Raw genomic sequence first — 15,840 nt, 5'->3', positions numbered from 1 at the left:
ACCCTCCGGCAGCCTCGCTCTGGTCACTCTAATTTTATTCAAAATTTCAGTTTTCCCTCCAATTGAAACACCTCTCAACTTCCTTTTATTTAAATTATATTTATTTAATCACACTTAACATAGCAAACACAAATGATGTTATTTCGTTCATTTATGCATTTAAAGTTTTACAACTGTTCTTGTTTGATTTCTCTTTATCAGCTAGTTTTAGACAAATTTTCTTTTACCAAGTGGGCCAATTGTTAAAAATGTTCGAGTGAAAACTGAAAAAGTCCGCGCTGCAGTGTTGTGGAAATAATGAATGTTGCATCATAATCGAAGTTAACCGGTTGTTGTTGTTGTTCTTCTCGAGAAATTACAACTATATATTTATGTTGCGAAAAATTAATAATATTAATATTTTTAATATTAGCATATATGTATATTTATATAAATTATAGTTCTACAGCTTAAACTGAATTTGGAGTGTTTAGTTTTGCTTGCTTTTTTTCCACGGCGATCGGATCGATTTATGCGATATTCTTTAGATCTGTATCTGTTTTTTTTTCTTTTTATATATAAAACTTCAGTTTAAACCGCAGTTAACTACAGCCGGATGTTGTTTTCGATTCTGTTGCTGCTTCTGCTGGTGGAGTGGTGGTGTTGATTTCATTTGATTTATCAATTTATGCACATATGACAAACTGCAAGTGGCTGTGATTGAAAACACAGAAACATCCTATGCGTTCCATCAGATATTCGCTGCTTCTGATCATCAAGTTATAGTTGTTGCTGCTGTTGCTTTTGTTGTAGTTGTAATTGTTGTTGCTTCTGTTTATGTTGCTGTTCTGGCGGTTGCGGGGGATAGCGAAAGTTGCTTGGGGCGGTCACTGACAGCACTGCTTGCGCACATCGGCGGTAACAGTCGGCTTCACGTCGATGGGCTCCACGTTCGACGGGCGAATGACATCGCCTTCCGGCGGATCCCTGATCTGTTTCTGCGACACAATGCGATAGATCTCTGTAAAGCGAATGGAAGAATTAGTCAAACTTCATTTGCATTGCTCTATCGATTTCCTGTGAGAAGAGAAGCCCTTTTTGTGATCTGAGCATTAATAGTAAAAACTTATACGATCCTACTAATATAACTACTTCCTGTTTTTAACTTTAATTTTTAATTTGTTGGTGCATAATGCAAATTTGAAACGTGAGAATCGCATACAAAATTATTTTATAAAGATTACTTATCTGAAGTTTAATAATATATTTTACCTTTTCGTTAAAAAAAAAATGAAATTCTTTCCTTATCAATACTCTTTTGCTTTTTAAGACTTTAGTCTTTTTAACTTAGAAATTCATATTCCTATTAGTCATAGTTTTGTTAGTAATTCTTTTTGGATTATACTGAAATCTGTTTTATTCACTATATTTTTTAACGAGAATGATATGACTAATGTATGAGAAGGAAATGGCTAATGGCTTAAATTTGTAGGTTGTACAGAATTTTATTCACCAACATTTCTGTGAATATAAAGTTTATATTATAAACCTTCGTCATTTCAATTCTAATTTATGCATGTAGGAAACACAAGTACGTGAATAACGATTGAATTGAGTTTAATGATAAGAACCAATACGCCCATAGAAACCTCATGAATTAAAATCGATAGAAATTTGTTAGCCCTTAAAATTAACAAGTCTATTTTTGGCGATCTCCATCAAATTTCTATTGAATATATTACCCTAAAACGTAAACAAACATCAGACCAAAACCTTTGCAAGGGTCGACTGAGTAGTTGAATGATAGCGCCAATCAATAGATTGACTATGAGTTAAGTCAATCTCGAAGACTCACCTGTGAGTATGTTCTGGAATGCCGTTTCAACGTTCGTCGAGTCGAGGGCCGAGGTTTCTATGAAACTCAAGCCGTTGCGCTCGGCAAACAGTTTCGCCTCGTCCGTGGGCACGGAGCGCAAGTGCCGCAAGTCGGACTTGTTGCCCACCAGCATGATGACGATGTTCTGGTCGGCGTGGTCGCGCAGCTCCCGCAGCCACCTCTCCACATTCTCGTAGGTCAGATGCTTGGCAATGTCATAGACGAGCAGGGCACCCACAGCACCGCGATAGTAGGCAGAGGTGATGGCGCGATAACGCTCCTGGCCGGCCGTATCCCAGATTTGCGCTTTAATTGTTTTCCCATCGACCTGGGGATGAAACAAAGGAATAGCATTAGAATAGCGACAGTAATTGGCAATTTCTCCCACTTATCCTGGCGGCGTTTTCGCTTTGAAAATCGATATACCAACTGGACATAGTGATGTCAACATTTAGGTACAGGTTTATTCCAAATGGGACATTTGGGTACCCAAACCTAAAGTCACCTGTTAACTTGACCTAGTTTTTGGGTAAAATTTTAAATGAACCAAAAAAACCCTAACTCAAAAGGTTTGCTTGGCATGTTTAAAAGTCATAATTAATAAAAACTATTTATAATGACTATATTAAGAAGATTGTAAGCGATGACTAATAATTCTTGTTTCTAATCTATGCATTATTTTTATTTATTTATTTTCTATTTTATTAACATCTTAGTAGTTTTTAAATTTTTACAGTTTAAGTGGCAACTATGATGTCAACATTTCGCTTATCCCCACGGGATTGCCTCATAAATTATGCAAGAAAGCCAATTGGCAATCCTTTATTTACTGAAATTCTCAGACACTTACTGAAATTGAAGATAAGTTTTCCCCCCTATTTTCCGATAGATGCCTCAACTACGTGTCTTCCCAGCGAAACGCACACGCAAGTCTGCCCGTGACCCACTCAGTGGGTGGTGGGCGGAGATTCCCCTTGTACTCACCTCTATGCTGCGCGTTGCAAACTCAACGCCAATCGTCGACTTGGACTCCAAATTGAATTCATTGCGCGTGAAACGTGAGAGCAAATTACTTTTGCCAACACCAGAGTCACCGATAAGGACAACTGCAAAGGATTAGAGAGCATTAGTGACGCTGGCGACATCGACATTGGCATTGGATAATCAAAGACCCAAAGTTGCATAATATATATGTATGTTCGAATGAATGTATGTGGGTGTGAGCTGTGGAGTGGCCCGTGTCTTGTGTTTTACGGCCGGACAGGATGGTGGCTTCTGGCTCGGCCAGGTCATGTCCTCCTTTCGCCGATGGCACGGCGCCCCAAGGTCAGCAAGTACATAAAACCGCCGTGCTTGGGGGAATTCAGTCCATGGAAACAAATGTTTTATGATTGTGGGAGTTGACGTTCGGGAGTTCGTGTTATTGTACTTCATTGCCGATAGCAAACATTTCTTGGGTAATTGGGTGGGGGATGTTTGAGCAAGCAAACAAGCTTTCCAAGCTGAGAGTTCTCATACGATAAGTAGTTTTCACTATGACTGAAGGTCGAAAAATTTATGAAACATACATGATTATGATTTTCCTTCTAAAAATTTAAATAAGACTTTCTTTGGGTTTTTTTTTTTGACAAAATAAAAAATGTTATTCATATTAAAACTTAAATAATTTTGGCAATTAAATTACAAAATAAATAATAGAGTACTCGCCCTTATCTATGGCTTTAAGACTTGCCTTATTTGTGGCTCGAACTTATCAAGTTTACATTAGCCGATATCTACTATATTTACAGTGTACACATGTCGGATAGTTTTCATTTTTGACACCCTTTTCGGTCATTGTTGATTCAGCGTGTTTGCCAATCCATTGAAGAAAACAATAACAAAAAGTCATCAAACACCTTTTTTTTGCTCCATCACTCTCTATAGTGCACAGAAAAAAATCTCCGCATCAAAGTAATAAGATAACAAATTTTAAAAACTTTTTTTTCGAATGCATTCTACATCCATTGTTTCCCATATTATTAAAGTGTCCCAAACTAAGTTTAACCAATAAATTTGCATCCAAATTTTTCTTTCTGTGTGGACAGCTGAGAGCAGCGTGGTTACAGTTATCAGCGCGAGAGCTGAGTCACTCCTTTCCCTACTCTCCTTCTCTGAGTTTCTAACGATCTTCAAAGAGAAATTACACTTGGTTGAGCGGATGTGACGAGAAATTAAAAGGGGAGTAATCGACGGTCATTACTTACTAGTGGGAATGGCTCCAACAACCCGAATACAGCCCACTTTGGTTATGTGATTATGCGCTTATCGCAGAGTGGAATTCTTCAACAGTTATTGGCAGTGAGTCATAGCTGGTTAATATCGTTTCATGTGTGAAATTTGAGGCCTCATCAGGCATATTGCTCATTGACGCATTCATGAGGTCTTTACTTTTTTACTCTCTCTGAAAAACTTGACCCAAAAACGACGCCAGATAAGGGTTTAAATATTTGACAAAAGATGTGGCAGTACAATTTTCATTAATGACATTCAACAGTTGCTCAGCTGTGATAGCAGATTTCTCAAGCGCAATTGGAATTTATGGCGTAGTAGCCAAGCAAACGAAGAGAACAAAGGAGAACTGAGAATTGATGACCCCCGAGCATAAACAACTGAGAATGGGGGAAGATGCGGGATAAGAATGTGATTTTACGAGCAAAAACAAGATCTCGCTCCACTGTGCCCCCAACTTTCAATTGAGAGCGCGAGAGCGAAAGAGAGAGCCACTTAACTAAAAGAAGTTGCAAAAATCCAAATGCAAAGGCCAGCTGTACAGAAATCATAATACCCACACTCTCTCGCCGTATTCACTGGAAATCTAATCAATTTACGAATTCCAGTGGGTGGCTAAGCATAAAAACAACTTTTAAAGCAATTATTAATACGATTTGCCTTTGCTTTGTATGCAACGTGGCGCGAGCAACGGTATCGTAATGACAAAACAGACAGTTAACGGCAAAGTACGCGTACTTCAATCCGGAAGAAAAGAGAGCTCCAAAGAGAGGGAGAGAGAGCGGAGCCACCAAAGGGCATCCAACTGCAGCAAGCAACAACAAACTCGGGGGGCGTTCTTCTTGGACTTATTTTGGGAATTAATCACACACACACAAACAAAGCACATACCATCACATGAACTTTGGGCTCTTTGAGTGCACTTTTTGTTATTCTCCAATTAGTTTCAATTAGTGCCATTGAACCACTGCGTCACGGGAGAGGAGAGAGAGAGCCTGGAAGTGCTGCTCCTCCTGTCCCCCGTCTCCTTCCACGATCTCTGGCCAGTGGCCACCGGCTAGTATCATGTTTATAATTACCTTTGAACAGATAGTCGTACTCGTCTTCTCTTGCACCCATTTTGCTCAATTTGTTTTGCTGTCGCTCGCTCGATTCGAAATCCTTGGCAAATCCAGCTCCGTCCTGTGTGTTCCGTGTGCGGGTGCTAAACGAAATCCAATAATCCCTGCGCCGCCGATTTCTTTAATGCGTTTGTCGTAGGCTCACACACTTTACACTTTATTTGCAGTTGTAGTTGTAAAGAAAAGAAAAGTGTATGTATCAGTATTTTGGGTGGGCAAATCAGCTGGATTTCCAGCTCGACTGCGTGCGGAGCGGCTGGCAGAATGTATCCGGCAACTGGGGCCGTATTAATTTGACATTTCCAGAAGCTTTCAGCGCATTTATTTGCAATTTTCCTTACACGAAACGAAACTTAGTCACTCCCAATAACGTGACGTTATATTTTCCAACGAGTAGAGATGGTATTCGTGCTAGAGGAGGTATGCTGGTATAGCGAAACACAATCCTGACATTTTACCGTGGTGTTTATGGTATTTTTAGTACTTTTACTAGCGGGGTCACACACCCCACTTAGCGCAAACACACACCTATTTTCGGACCATCTCTAATTGCTAAATGGAATTTAAAAGGCAAAACCGTTAATTTAAATTCGAAAATAACAATTTGGTTTTAAAGTTTCTAGCTAATTGATTTTTATTGGAAAACATAAATATAAAAAAACTCTGGGTCATTACTTATTAACAAATTAACATTTGCATGAAAATCCGCTACTCCTGCCGGCCGAAGGGTTTTTTTTTCGGAATTTTTTCTTGTTCTTCTGCTTCTGTTAAAGATTTCTTATAATATGATTTCTACAAAGTGATTTATAGTCTGTTCTCTTCACAGTTTAATGGCCATGACTCGGGTCATTGTATGCGGTGGTGGCGGCGTGAAGGTGACTCTTCCCTGATTGTCCTTGAAATCGACGTGGGCGAGTGAGTAGATGCACTCCATCCCTAGACTTTCCTTTTGTCGAGCAGAGTAAAAGCTTGTACAATTGGCGACCATAACAGGGAATCCCTTGGTTCTTCCCAATTCCATCAGAGTTTTGGCAAGTCGCGAACCTAGTCCCTTTCCTCTCTTGGAGCCAGCAACAGTGGTCATGCGGGACAGAAGTGCTTTGGAGATTCCGTACCGCTCGAAAATATTGGCCCCACTTTCGAGCTTGTAGAGATAGACATTCAAGTGACCCGAAATGGTTTGATCCGCGTTCTCCGCCATCCGTCGATGCCTCTCGTAATCTTCAGGGAATAGGGATCCGGCCAGTGCGCAACCCACAAGGCGGTTACCATCTTGCTCGTCAAGGGCCACCAAACACATTCCCTGAGCGATCATCGATAGGTTCTCCTCATCCCATTGCTCTTCGTCCAGGGGTTGAAAGGGTTTTCCACAGCTTAGGCTTAAATACAGCGGTTCTGCATTGAAGAATTCATTCTTTAGGAAAGGTTTCACTTGTTTATAGTCCCTTAAGTCCATGATGCGAATGTTGACACCGTCTTTTAAGTTGGACTCCATAATAAAATCGGTCTTTACAGGCCCGTTGCTTCAGTGACGATAAAGTAATAGACGCCTTGTTGCCCACTGATTTGGCTTTTATATATAGCCACCAGCTATCTTTTCGCAATAGAAAAGGGATAAACAAAAGATAGGAAAACAATATTTTAGTTAAACCAGATAATATTTTTATCATATTGACAAAACTGGTACAAACACACCCTGTATGTACATTTGGAACTATACAAAATGCACCAAAAGCTTTCAGTTCCCAGTTCCGAGTAAAAAATTATTAACTTACAAAACAAAGTATAAAGTGGCTATTTTAATATAAAATACTTGTTGTATAAAAACAATAAATTAAGTATAATGTGCAGCTAATACTTGCGTTGATCTCTAGAGTGATTAATAAACTTTGTTCTTATTGCACTTAAATGCGAGCGCGTTGCAAGGCCATGGCTGGATAAATGAGCAGGAGTCCGCCGGCTATATAGGTGATCTTCGAGCCCACGCACCAGAAAGCTATAAGAATTTGTAAGATTTGTAAATGTTATAAAAATGGTAATGGTCAATTCGATACTTTTTAAAGATCAAGTTATTCATATCATTTTGATATGTTTTTTATATTATTTGCTCAAAAATACAACATTTTGGTATTTTATGATATGATAAAATATCATGTTGATATGATTGAATCTTAAATTTGGCATAAATCAAATCGGCTTTTTATTGATATGAAATAAGGTAGAAATAACCCTATTTCATATTGGTTTTTTTTCTGTATAGGATTATTATTTTTACTTACCAATGCAGCCTACTACAGGACCCAAAGCACGAGCCAGAGCTCCCAGGGAGCGGAATATGCCCAATACTGAACCCTTTTGGTCATCGTTTCCATACTTGGATACCAGAGTCGTTAGACAGGTGACAGCGAAGGCGGTGGAGATTGCGAAGAGGGTCATGCCGGCGTAGAGCATTCTACTGCCCTCCGCCAGGCCGACTAATACGAAGGCGGGTACAATCAGATAGAGACTGAAGATGGCATAGCCCTTGATCTTGGCCTCGGGCAAACGGCGAACAACCGATCCCTGCAGCAAAGTCATAATAACACCTGCAAAATATCACAGCATTTTAATTAAAATTTTAAAAAATCATTATAGTTTCCATACCTGTTGTTAAAAACATCTTTGCCTGATCCATCGAAGTATAGCCAAATTTGTGGTACATCAAAAAGGTGACGGTGAACTCCAAGCCGGAATACAGGAAGAGGTACAGAAAGTATATCAATCCAATCGATCGCAAGGCCTCAATATCTTTCTTGGAAACATTTTTGATGGCAGCAAATCTGGCAATACAAGAATTAGGTCGAAATTAGATTGGACACTTCGGGCATAATCGTAGATAATATTCAAGCTAACTGGAAACCACCCTTCCCTGTAACTACTTTTAATCAGAAGCATTACCAGCGTTTCCCAACTGATAAGACAATCAAATAAAACGTGCACGATAATAATGTCCATCAAACCAGTCAGACAAGTCAGACAAGTCAAGTCCGGGTTGCTTGCAGTTCCCAGCGAATGACGATTTCAATTTGATCACACGACTGGTTTTCGCGACATGCTAATTAAAACAATGATTTACCTGAATATGGCCGAGAAGTTGAGCAATTGCAGGCCATATGACAGGGCAGATGAGATCTCCTTAACACGTTTCTCCTGTAAAAGAGTCCAACAATTAATATTAATATTATATTATAATATTAAGCAAACCCACCTTCGGCAAAGTCTCTCGCAGGCAGCAAGCCAGAACCAAAAGATCTCCGATTGCCAGGCCAAAAGCCAACAGAGAGGGCAGCACAAACCAGGCGCCTCCACTTTTATCCGAGAATATGGCGAATAAAGCTCCAATCATGGGTCCTACAATGAAGCCCAGTGAGAAGGCCACGCCCACCAGGGCCATGCCACGCCCCCGGGTCTTGACGCTGGAGACATCCGTGATCACAGACATGCATAGCGAAATATTGCCCTTGCTGATGCCTCCCACAAAGCGGGCCAAAACGAACAGGGCAAAGTTGCTGGAGCAGGCCCAGATCAGATAGGATAGCGCAATGCCAGACTGGGGATGGGGAAAATACGATGTATATTGTAAGCAAGGGTTTAAAAAATGTGTAGTACTACAGTATTATTATTTTCGTTTGACTTTCTATTTTTCAGAAAATAATTTCTAATTTTAAGGGCATTTTTTCTAGTTGTACCCATGTAGAGGGTATTATAATTTCACTCAGATGTTTGCAACGCAGTGAAGGAGACGTTTCCGACCACATAAAGTATATATATTCTTGATCAGCACCAATAGCCGAGTCTATCTAGCCATGTCCGTCTGTCCGTCTGTTCGTCTGTCTGTCTGTCCGTCGTGTAGGAAGTAGGCGTTTTGATTCTTGACTACTTAAAAACAAAATTTAAATAAATAGAAACGCTGAATCTGGAATCCCCGGAACTGCACCGAGTGAGCATTCTTTTATCTACAAGGGAATAAAAGCTTCGTCTGGCCGTAGGTAGCTTCCTTTCTTGTTTTATATTTATTTTTCAGCACCTAATCACTGCCCAGTTTCAGCACCTAATCACTGCTCAGTTTCAGCACCTACTCACTGCTCAGTTTCAGCACCTAATCACTGCTCAGTTTCAGCACATAATCACTGCTCTGTTTCAGCACATAATCACTGCTCAGTTTCAGCACCTAATCACTGCTCAGTCTCAGCACCTAATCACTGCTCAGTTTCAGCACATAATCACTGCTCAGTTTCAGCACCTAATCACTGCCTACTTTCAGCACCTAATCACTGCCTACTTTCAGCACCTAATCACTGCTCAGTTTCAGCACCTAATCACTGCTCAGATTCAGCACCTAATCACTGCTCTGTTTCAGCACCTAATCACTGCTCAGTTTCAGCACCTAATCACTGCCTACTTTCAGCACCTAATCACTGCTCAGTTTCAGCACCTAATCACTGCTCAGTTTCAGCACCTAATCACTGCTCAGTTTCAGCACCTAATCACTGCTCAGTTTCAGCACCTAATCACTGCCTACTTTCATCACCTAATCACTGCTCTGTTTCAGCACCTAATCACTGCTCTGTTTCAGCACCTAATCACTGCTCAGTTTCAGCACCTAATCACTGCCTACTTTCAGCACCTAATCACTGCTCAGATTCAGCACCTAATCACTGCTCAGTTTCAGCACCTAATCACTGCTCAGTTTCAGCACCTAATCACTGCTCAGTTTCAGCACATAATCACTGCTCAGTTTCAGCACCTAATCACTGCTCAGTTTCAGCACCTAATCACTGCTCAGTTTCAGCACCTAATCACTGCCTACTTTCAGCACCTAATCACTGCTCAGTTTCAGCACCTAATCACTGCTCAGTTTCAGCACCTAATCACTGCTTAGTTTCAGCACCTAATCACTGCTTAGTTTCAGCACCTAATCACTGCCTACTTTCAGCACCTAATCACTGCCTACTTTCAGCACCTAATCACTGCCTACTTTCAGCACCTAATCACTGCTTTTAGCACCTAATCACTGCTTTCAGCACCTAATCACTGCCTACTTTCAGCACCTAATCACTGCTTAGTTTCAGCACCTAATCACTGCCTACTTTCAGCACCTAATCACTGCTTTCAGCACCTAATCACTGCCTACTTTCAGCACCTAATCACTGCCTACTTTCAGCACCTAATCACTGCTCAGATTCAGCACCTAATCACTGCTCAGTTTCAGCACCTAATCACTGCTCAGTTTCAGCACCTAATCACTGCTCTGTTTCAGCACCTAATCACTGCTCAGATTCAGCACCTAATCACTGCTCAGTTTCAGCACCTAATCACTGCTCAGTTTCAGCACCTACTCACTGCTCAGTTTCAGCACCTAATCACTGCTCAGTTTCAGCACATAATCACTGCTCAGTTTCAGCACCTAATCACTGCTCAGTTTCAGCACCTAATCACTGCTCAGTTTCAGCACCTAATCACTGCCTACTTTCAGCACCTAATCACTGCTCAGTTTCAGCACCTAATCACTGCTCAGTTTCAGCACCTAATCACTGCTTAGTTTCAGCACCTAATCACTGCTTAGTTTCAGCACCTAATCACTGCCTACTTTCAGCACCTAATCACTGCCTACTTTCAGCACCTAATCACTGCCTACTTTCAGCACCTAATCACTGCTTTTAGCACCTAATCACTGCTTTCAGCACCTAATCACTGCCTACTTTCAGCACCTAATCACTGCTTAGTTTCAGCACCTAATCACTGCCTACTTTCAGCACCTAATCACTGCTTTCAGCACCTAATCACTGCCTACTTTCAGCACCTAATCACTGCCTACTTTCAGCACCTAATCACTGCTCAGATTCAGCACCTAATCACTGCTCAGTTTCAGCACCTAATCACTGCTCAGTTTCAGCACCTAATCACTGCTCTGTTTCAGCACCTAATCACTGCTCAGATTCAGCACCTAATCACTGCTCAGTTTCAGCACCTAATCACTGCTCAGTTTCAGCACCTACTCACTGCTCAGTTTCAGCACCTAATCACTGCTCAGTTTCAGCACATAATCACTGCTCAGTTTCAGCACCTAATCACTGCTCAGTTTCAGCACCTAATCACTGCTCAGTTTCAGCACCTAATCACTGCCTACTTTCAGCACCTAATCACTGCTCAGTTTCAGCACCTAATCACTGCTTAGTTTCAGCACCTAATCACTGCTTAGTTTCAGCACCTAATCACTGCTTAGTTTCAGCACCTAATCACTGCCTACTTTCAGCACCTAATCACTGCTTTCAGCACCTAATCACTGCCTACTTTCAGCACCTAATCACTGCTTTTAGCACCTAATCACTGCTTTCAGCACCTAATCACTGCCTACTTTCAGCACCTAATCACTGCTTAGTTTCAGCACCTAATCACTGCCTACTTTCAGCACCTAATCACTGCCTACTTTCAGCACCTAATCACTGCTTTCAGCACCTAATCACTGCCTACTTTCAGCACCTAATCACTGCTTAGTTTCAGCACCTAATCACTGCCTACTTTCAGCACCTAATCACTGCCTACTTTCAGCACCTAATCACTGCCTACTTTCAGCACCTAATCACTGCTTTTAGCACCTAATCACTGCCTACTTTCAGCACCTAATCACTGCCTACTTTCAGCACCTAATCACTGCCTACTTTCAGCACCTAATCACTGCCTACTTTCAGCACCTAATCACTGCTTTCAGCACCTAATCACTGCCTACTTTCAGCACCTAATCACTGCCTACTTTCAGCACCTAATCACTGCTTAGTTTCAGCACCTAATCACTGCCTACTTTCAGCACCTAATCACTGCCTACTTTCAGCACCTAATCACTGCCTACTTTCAGCACCTAATCACTGCCCAGTTTCAGCACCTAATCACTGCTTAGTTTCAGCACCTAATCACTGCTTAGTTTCAGCACCTAATCACTGCCTACTTTCAGCACCTAATCACTGCCCAGTTTCAGCACCTAATCACTGCCCAGTTTCAGCAGGATCGGACCACTATATCTTAAGGCTCCCATAGGAATATTCAAACAAATATAAGAAAATTCATTGTAACTTTGTAGGAAGTAGGCGATTTGATTCTTGACTACTTAAAAACAAAATTTAAATAAATAGAAACGCTGAATCTGGAATCCCTGGAACTGCACCGAGTGAGCATTCTTTTATCTACAAGGGTATATAAGCTTGTTATACCCTTGCAGAGGGTATTATGATTTCAGTCAGAAGTTTGCAACGCAGTGAAGGAGACATTTCCGACCCCATAAAGTATATATATTCTTGATCAGCATCACAAGACGAGTCGATCTAGCCATGTCCGTCTGTCCGTCCGTCTGTCCGTCTGTCCGTCTGTCCGTCCGTCTGTCCGTCTGTCCGTCCGTTTCTACGCAAACTAGTCTCTCAGTTTTTGAGCTATCGGGATGAAACTTTCCCAAAAGTCTTCTTTCTATTGCAGGTAGTATATATGTCGGAACCAACCGGATCGGACAACTATATCTTATAGCTCCCATAGGAAGGATAAAAAAAAAAAAACGTGAAAAAATTCTAGCTCCGGTGTTTTTTGAAATTTTACCTTCTACTCTTGGGAATATTTTTTTTTATATATTTCTGAATTTCGGTTTTTTTTGTTTTTTAAATCGGATCACTATATCATATAGCTGCCATAGAAACGGTCGAAAAATTAAATGGAAATTAATGGGAAAAAAATTATATCTTTGTTGGTTTTTATTACATTCCCTTCTACTCTGGGATATGACTATTTTGAAATATTTCCGAATTTCAATTTTAATTTTTAAAAGATCGAACTACTATATCATATAGCTGTGATAGAAACGATCGAAAAATTATTGTGAAATAATAAGAAATTTAAAATTTTTGCGATTTGTAAATTAATAGAATGATCTGCAAGGGTATATAAGCTTCGGCTTGCCGAAGCTAGCTTCCTTTCTTGTTTTTAGAGTGATTTTAGTTCACAGTAACCATTTTCTACATTACAAAATAACTTTCATGTATTTAGAAAAAATAAATTTCTTTGGCGATTTTCTAAAATTTAGGGTTAAATTTAATTTGAGTGTAGTATAACTTAAAATACGAAAATAAATAATATCCGCTTCAAGGTTCTCTGGTGTTTTTGGATAAGACCATATATGATAACACATTCAAAAGGATTTGTACTTGGTTTTGGGCTACAAATGTTTATAAGTTAGAACATAATTACGAATAATTATAAATATAATGTACCTCTTTTTTAAAGACAATCAAAGTGGTTTAAATTAAACTATTAAAAGCTATAATCACTATGGACGGCAGTCCATGTAGTGACGAAGCGCACCAGGAGAGTGTGCGAAGGCGACTATCACTATGGACGGCAGTCCATGTAGTGACGAAGCGCACCAGGAGAGTGTGCGAAGGCGACTACTATATATACACGAAGAAATGAAAATCTACTGTGATGGTCCGATCATAATGAATGATACACCTATCAAAAGGTATTGCGAAAACTAACAGGATTGCATACCAAGACTCTAAGAAAATCAATTGGCTTGGGAGATAGAGCGGTGAAAGTGAAAAAGTGAAAATTTCGAAATTTGGAGCTGTTGGGGCCGGTGGGGATAAATGCCCCCTCGCAATGTTTTAGTTGTATTCCTTTTGAAAATACCCGTCGAATGAGGGGTCATTTGTCAAAATCCGACGCTCCGTTCTAAAGTTATAGCCAAAATAAGATTTTCTTCGTCTTCCCAAAATGAAAATTTAATTCTGTTTGTCAGTTTGTCAGTTTGTCAGTTTGTCCAAAACATGTTTTTTAAGTTTTGAAAATTTGATATGACGTTCATCACATCGATATAAAAAACTTTTGTTCTACCACTTTTGGAAAAACCCGCTAGTTTAGCGGGAAAACAGCTATAAATAGCTAAAATTCGGAAAGCCGTAACTTCTATACTACTAAAGCTACAGACTTGTGCTGCATCTCGTTTGAAAGGTATTTTTAAATGCTATAAACGCCTTCTATATGCAATTTGTGTAAATGTAATAGTTAAAAAGATATGAACAAAAGAAAATTTGTTTAAACTTTTTTTTTAGCTTTTTTTTAATTTTCTCAAAAACGGCTCTAACGATTTTCCTTACAACTTTAAAATATATAGCCCTTGAGATTCCTTAAATTTTGGTATATAACACATTACTGTAAAAAGTCACGTTTAAAAGTTATTTTTATACGAAAATAGCCACTTTTGCCAGCTCGAGCAACTAACACTCCCTTAGTATTGAATTTTGTGTGAGGGTATACGAACTGTATTTTAGGGTCATGGAATCAGTAAATTTGCACTTAAGAGTTCCATATAGGAATCTTTTGTTCTACGACTTTTGGAAAAAGCCGCTACTTTAGCGGGAAAAAAGCTAAAAATAGCTCAATTTCGTTAGTTTGTAAGTTCTACACTACTAAAGGTACACCCATGTGCTATAACTCGTTTAAAAGGTATTTTGATATACTTCATCGCCTTTTTAACTTAATTCGTTTAATACAATGGCTTACCAATTTAAATTTAAATGTATATATTAGCTCCTATGAGAGCAAATGTAAACAAACAAAAACTTCTGATATCAAATAAAAACACCTCTTAACGAGGTAAAAAACTAGTGACGATCGCGCCTTCAACATACAAAAGTTCTGATATCAACATTTGTGACGAAAAATGATTACACTTGTCATTAAATAGACTTTCTAATATTTTCTCATTCGGCACGCTGCAATAGAAAATGCCTGTGAAGGGAAAAAGGCTGGAATAGTTTGATAGGGCGGGCCGAATGAGAAAATACTAGAAAGTCTATTTAATGACAAGTGTAATAATTTTTCGTCACAAATGTTGATATCAGAACTTTTGTATGTTGAAGGCGCGATCGTCACTAGTTCTTTACCTCGTTAAGAGGTGTTTTTATTTGATATTACTTACCGCACAAACCAAGAGGACTGGTTTCCGACCATAGTAATCCGAGAGTCCCCCGACAATTGGACTAGCCACGAACTGAAGGAAACTGAACATGGAGCCGAGGAAGCCACCGAATAGCACCGATATATACCTTTCCGGGGCGCCAAGGAGCTGCTGGAACCAACGCACCCGATCCGTGAGCACGGCATATAGGCCGGAACTATCGTTAAGACGGTAATATTCCAGTAACGAGGGTAAGAGTGGCAGAATGATGGTGAAGGCCAGCAGATCGAAGAGCAGTGAGACGAAAATGATGTATATCATGGGGTCACTTTTCTCCGTCTTTCCATTCTTGGTTAGTTCCTTTTCCGGCTTGTTATTGTTGTGGCTGGTGACTTGAGCTTCCTTCTCCACTTCAAGCGTTCCATTGGGGCGACTCCGTAGGGCGGCCATTATGTATGGATTTTGGGTGTTAACTTCTGCCGTGATTGCGTGCGTGTACGGGTTTTACTGCAACATAACTGTGGCAACGCGACTTCAACTCCCCCGACAACTTTTGGCCCTCTCAAGAAGCGGAGTGCTCCAAAAACCGCCAGCCGAAGTGAAAGTTGAAAAAG

The 15,840-nt window shown here is 40.1% G+C and overlaps 3 protein-coding genes across 3 annotated transcripts; all 3 read right to left on the bottom strand.

Moving 5' to 3' along the window:
* Positions 1-79: 79 nt before the first annotated feature.
* On the bottom strand, positions 80-5,698 carry Rab11 (RAS oncogene family member Rab11). Its single transcript, XM_017148248.3, has 5 exons — positions 5,589-5,698; positions 5,206-5,402; positions 2,840-2,961; positions 1,835-2,183; positions 80-1,000 (listed from the first exon to the last, which is right to left on the bottom strand). Exons 2-5 carry the CDS (start codon positions 5,243-5,245, stop codon positions 867-869), a joined length of 645 nt encoding a protein of 214 aa, XP_017003737.1. The 5' UTR covers positions 5,246-5,402; positions 5,589-5,698; the 3' UTR covers positions 80-866.
* A 163-nt stretch (positions 5,699-5,861) lies between these two features.
* LOC108061860 (arylalkylamine N-acetyltransferase-like 2) lies at positions 5,862-6,847 on the bottom strand. Its single transcript, XM_017148274.3, has one exon. It carries the CDS (start codon positions 6,740-6,742, stop codon positions 6,068-6,070), a length of 675 nt encoding a protein of 224 aa, XP_017003763.2. The 5' UTR covers positions 6,743-6,847; the 3' UTR covers positions 5,862-6,067.
* Positions 6,848-7,018: 171 nt separating this feature from the next.
* On the bottom strand, positions 7,019-15,830 carry rtet (major facilitator superfamily domain-containing protein rtet). The gene is made up of 6 exons (XM_017148272.3): positions 15,248-15,830; positions 8,495-8,836; positions 8,363-8,436; positions 7,891-8,066; positions 7,527-7,832; positions 7,019-7,243 (listed from the first exon to the last, which is right to left on the bottom strand). Exons 1-6 carry the CDS (start codon positions 15,674-15,676, stop codon positions 7,152-7,154), a joined length of 1,419 nt encoding a protein of 472 aa, XP_017003761.2. The 5' UTR covers positions 15,677-15,830; the 3' UTR covers positions 7,019-7,151.
* Positions 15,831-15,840: the final 10 nt, after the last annotated feature.

Source organism: Drosophila takahashii, chromosome 3R (assembly GCF_030179915.1).
Source record: "Drosophila takahashii strain IR98-3 E-12201 chromosome 3R, DtakHiC1v2, whole genome shotgun sequence".
NCBI lineage: Eukaryota > Metazoa > Arthropoda > Insecta > Diptera > Drosophilidae > Drosophila > Drosophila takahashii.
Note: the sequence above shows the minus strand (reverse complement) of the source record. Positions and strands in the feature narration are given on the sequence as shown.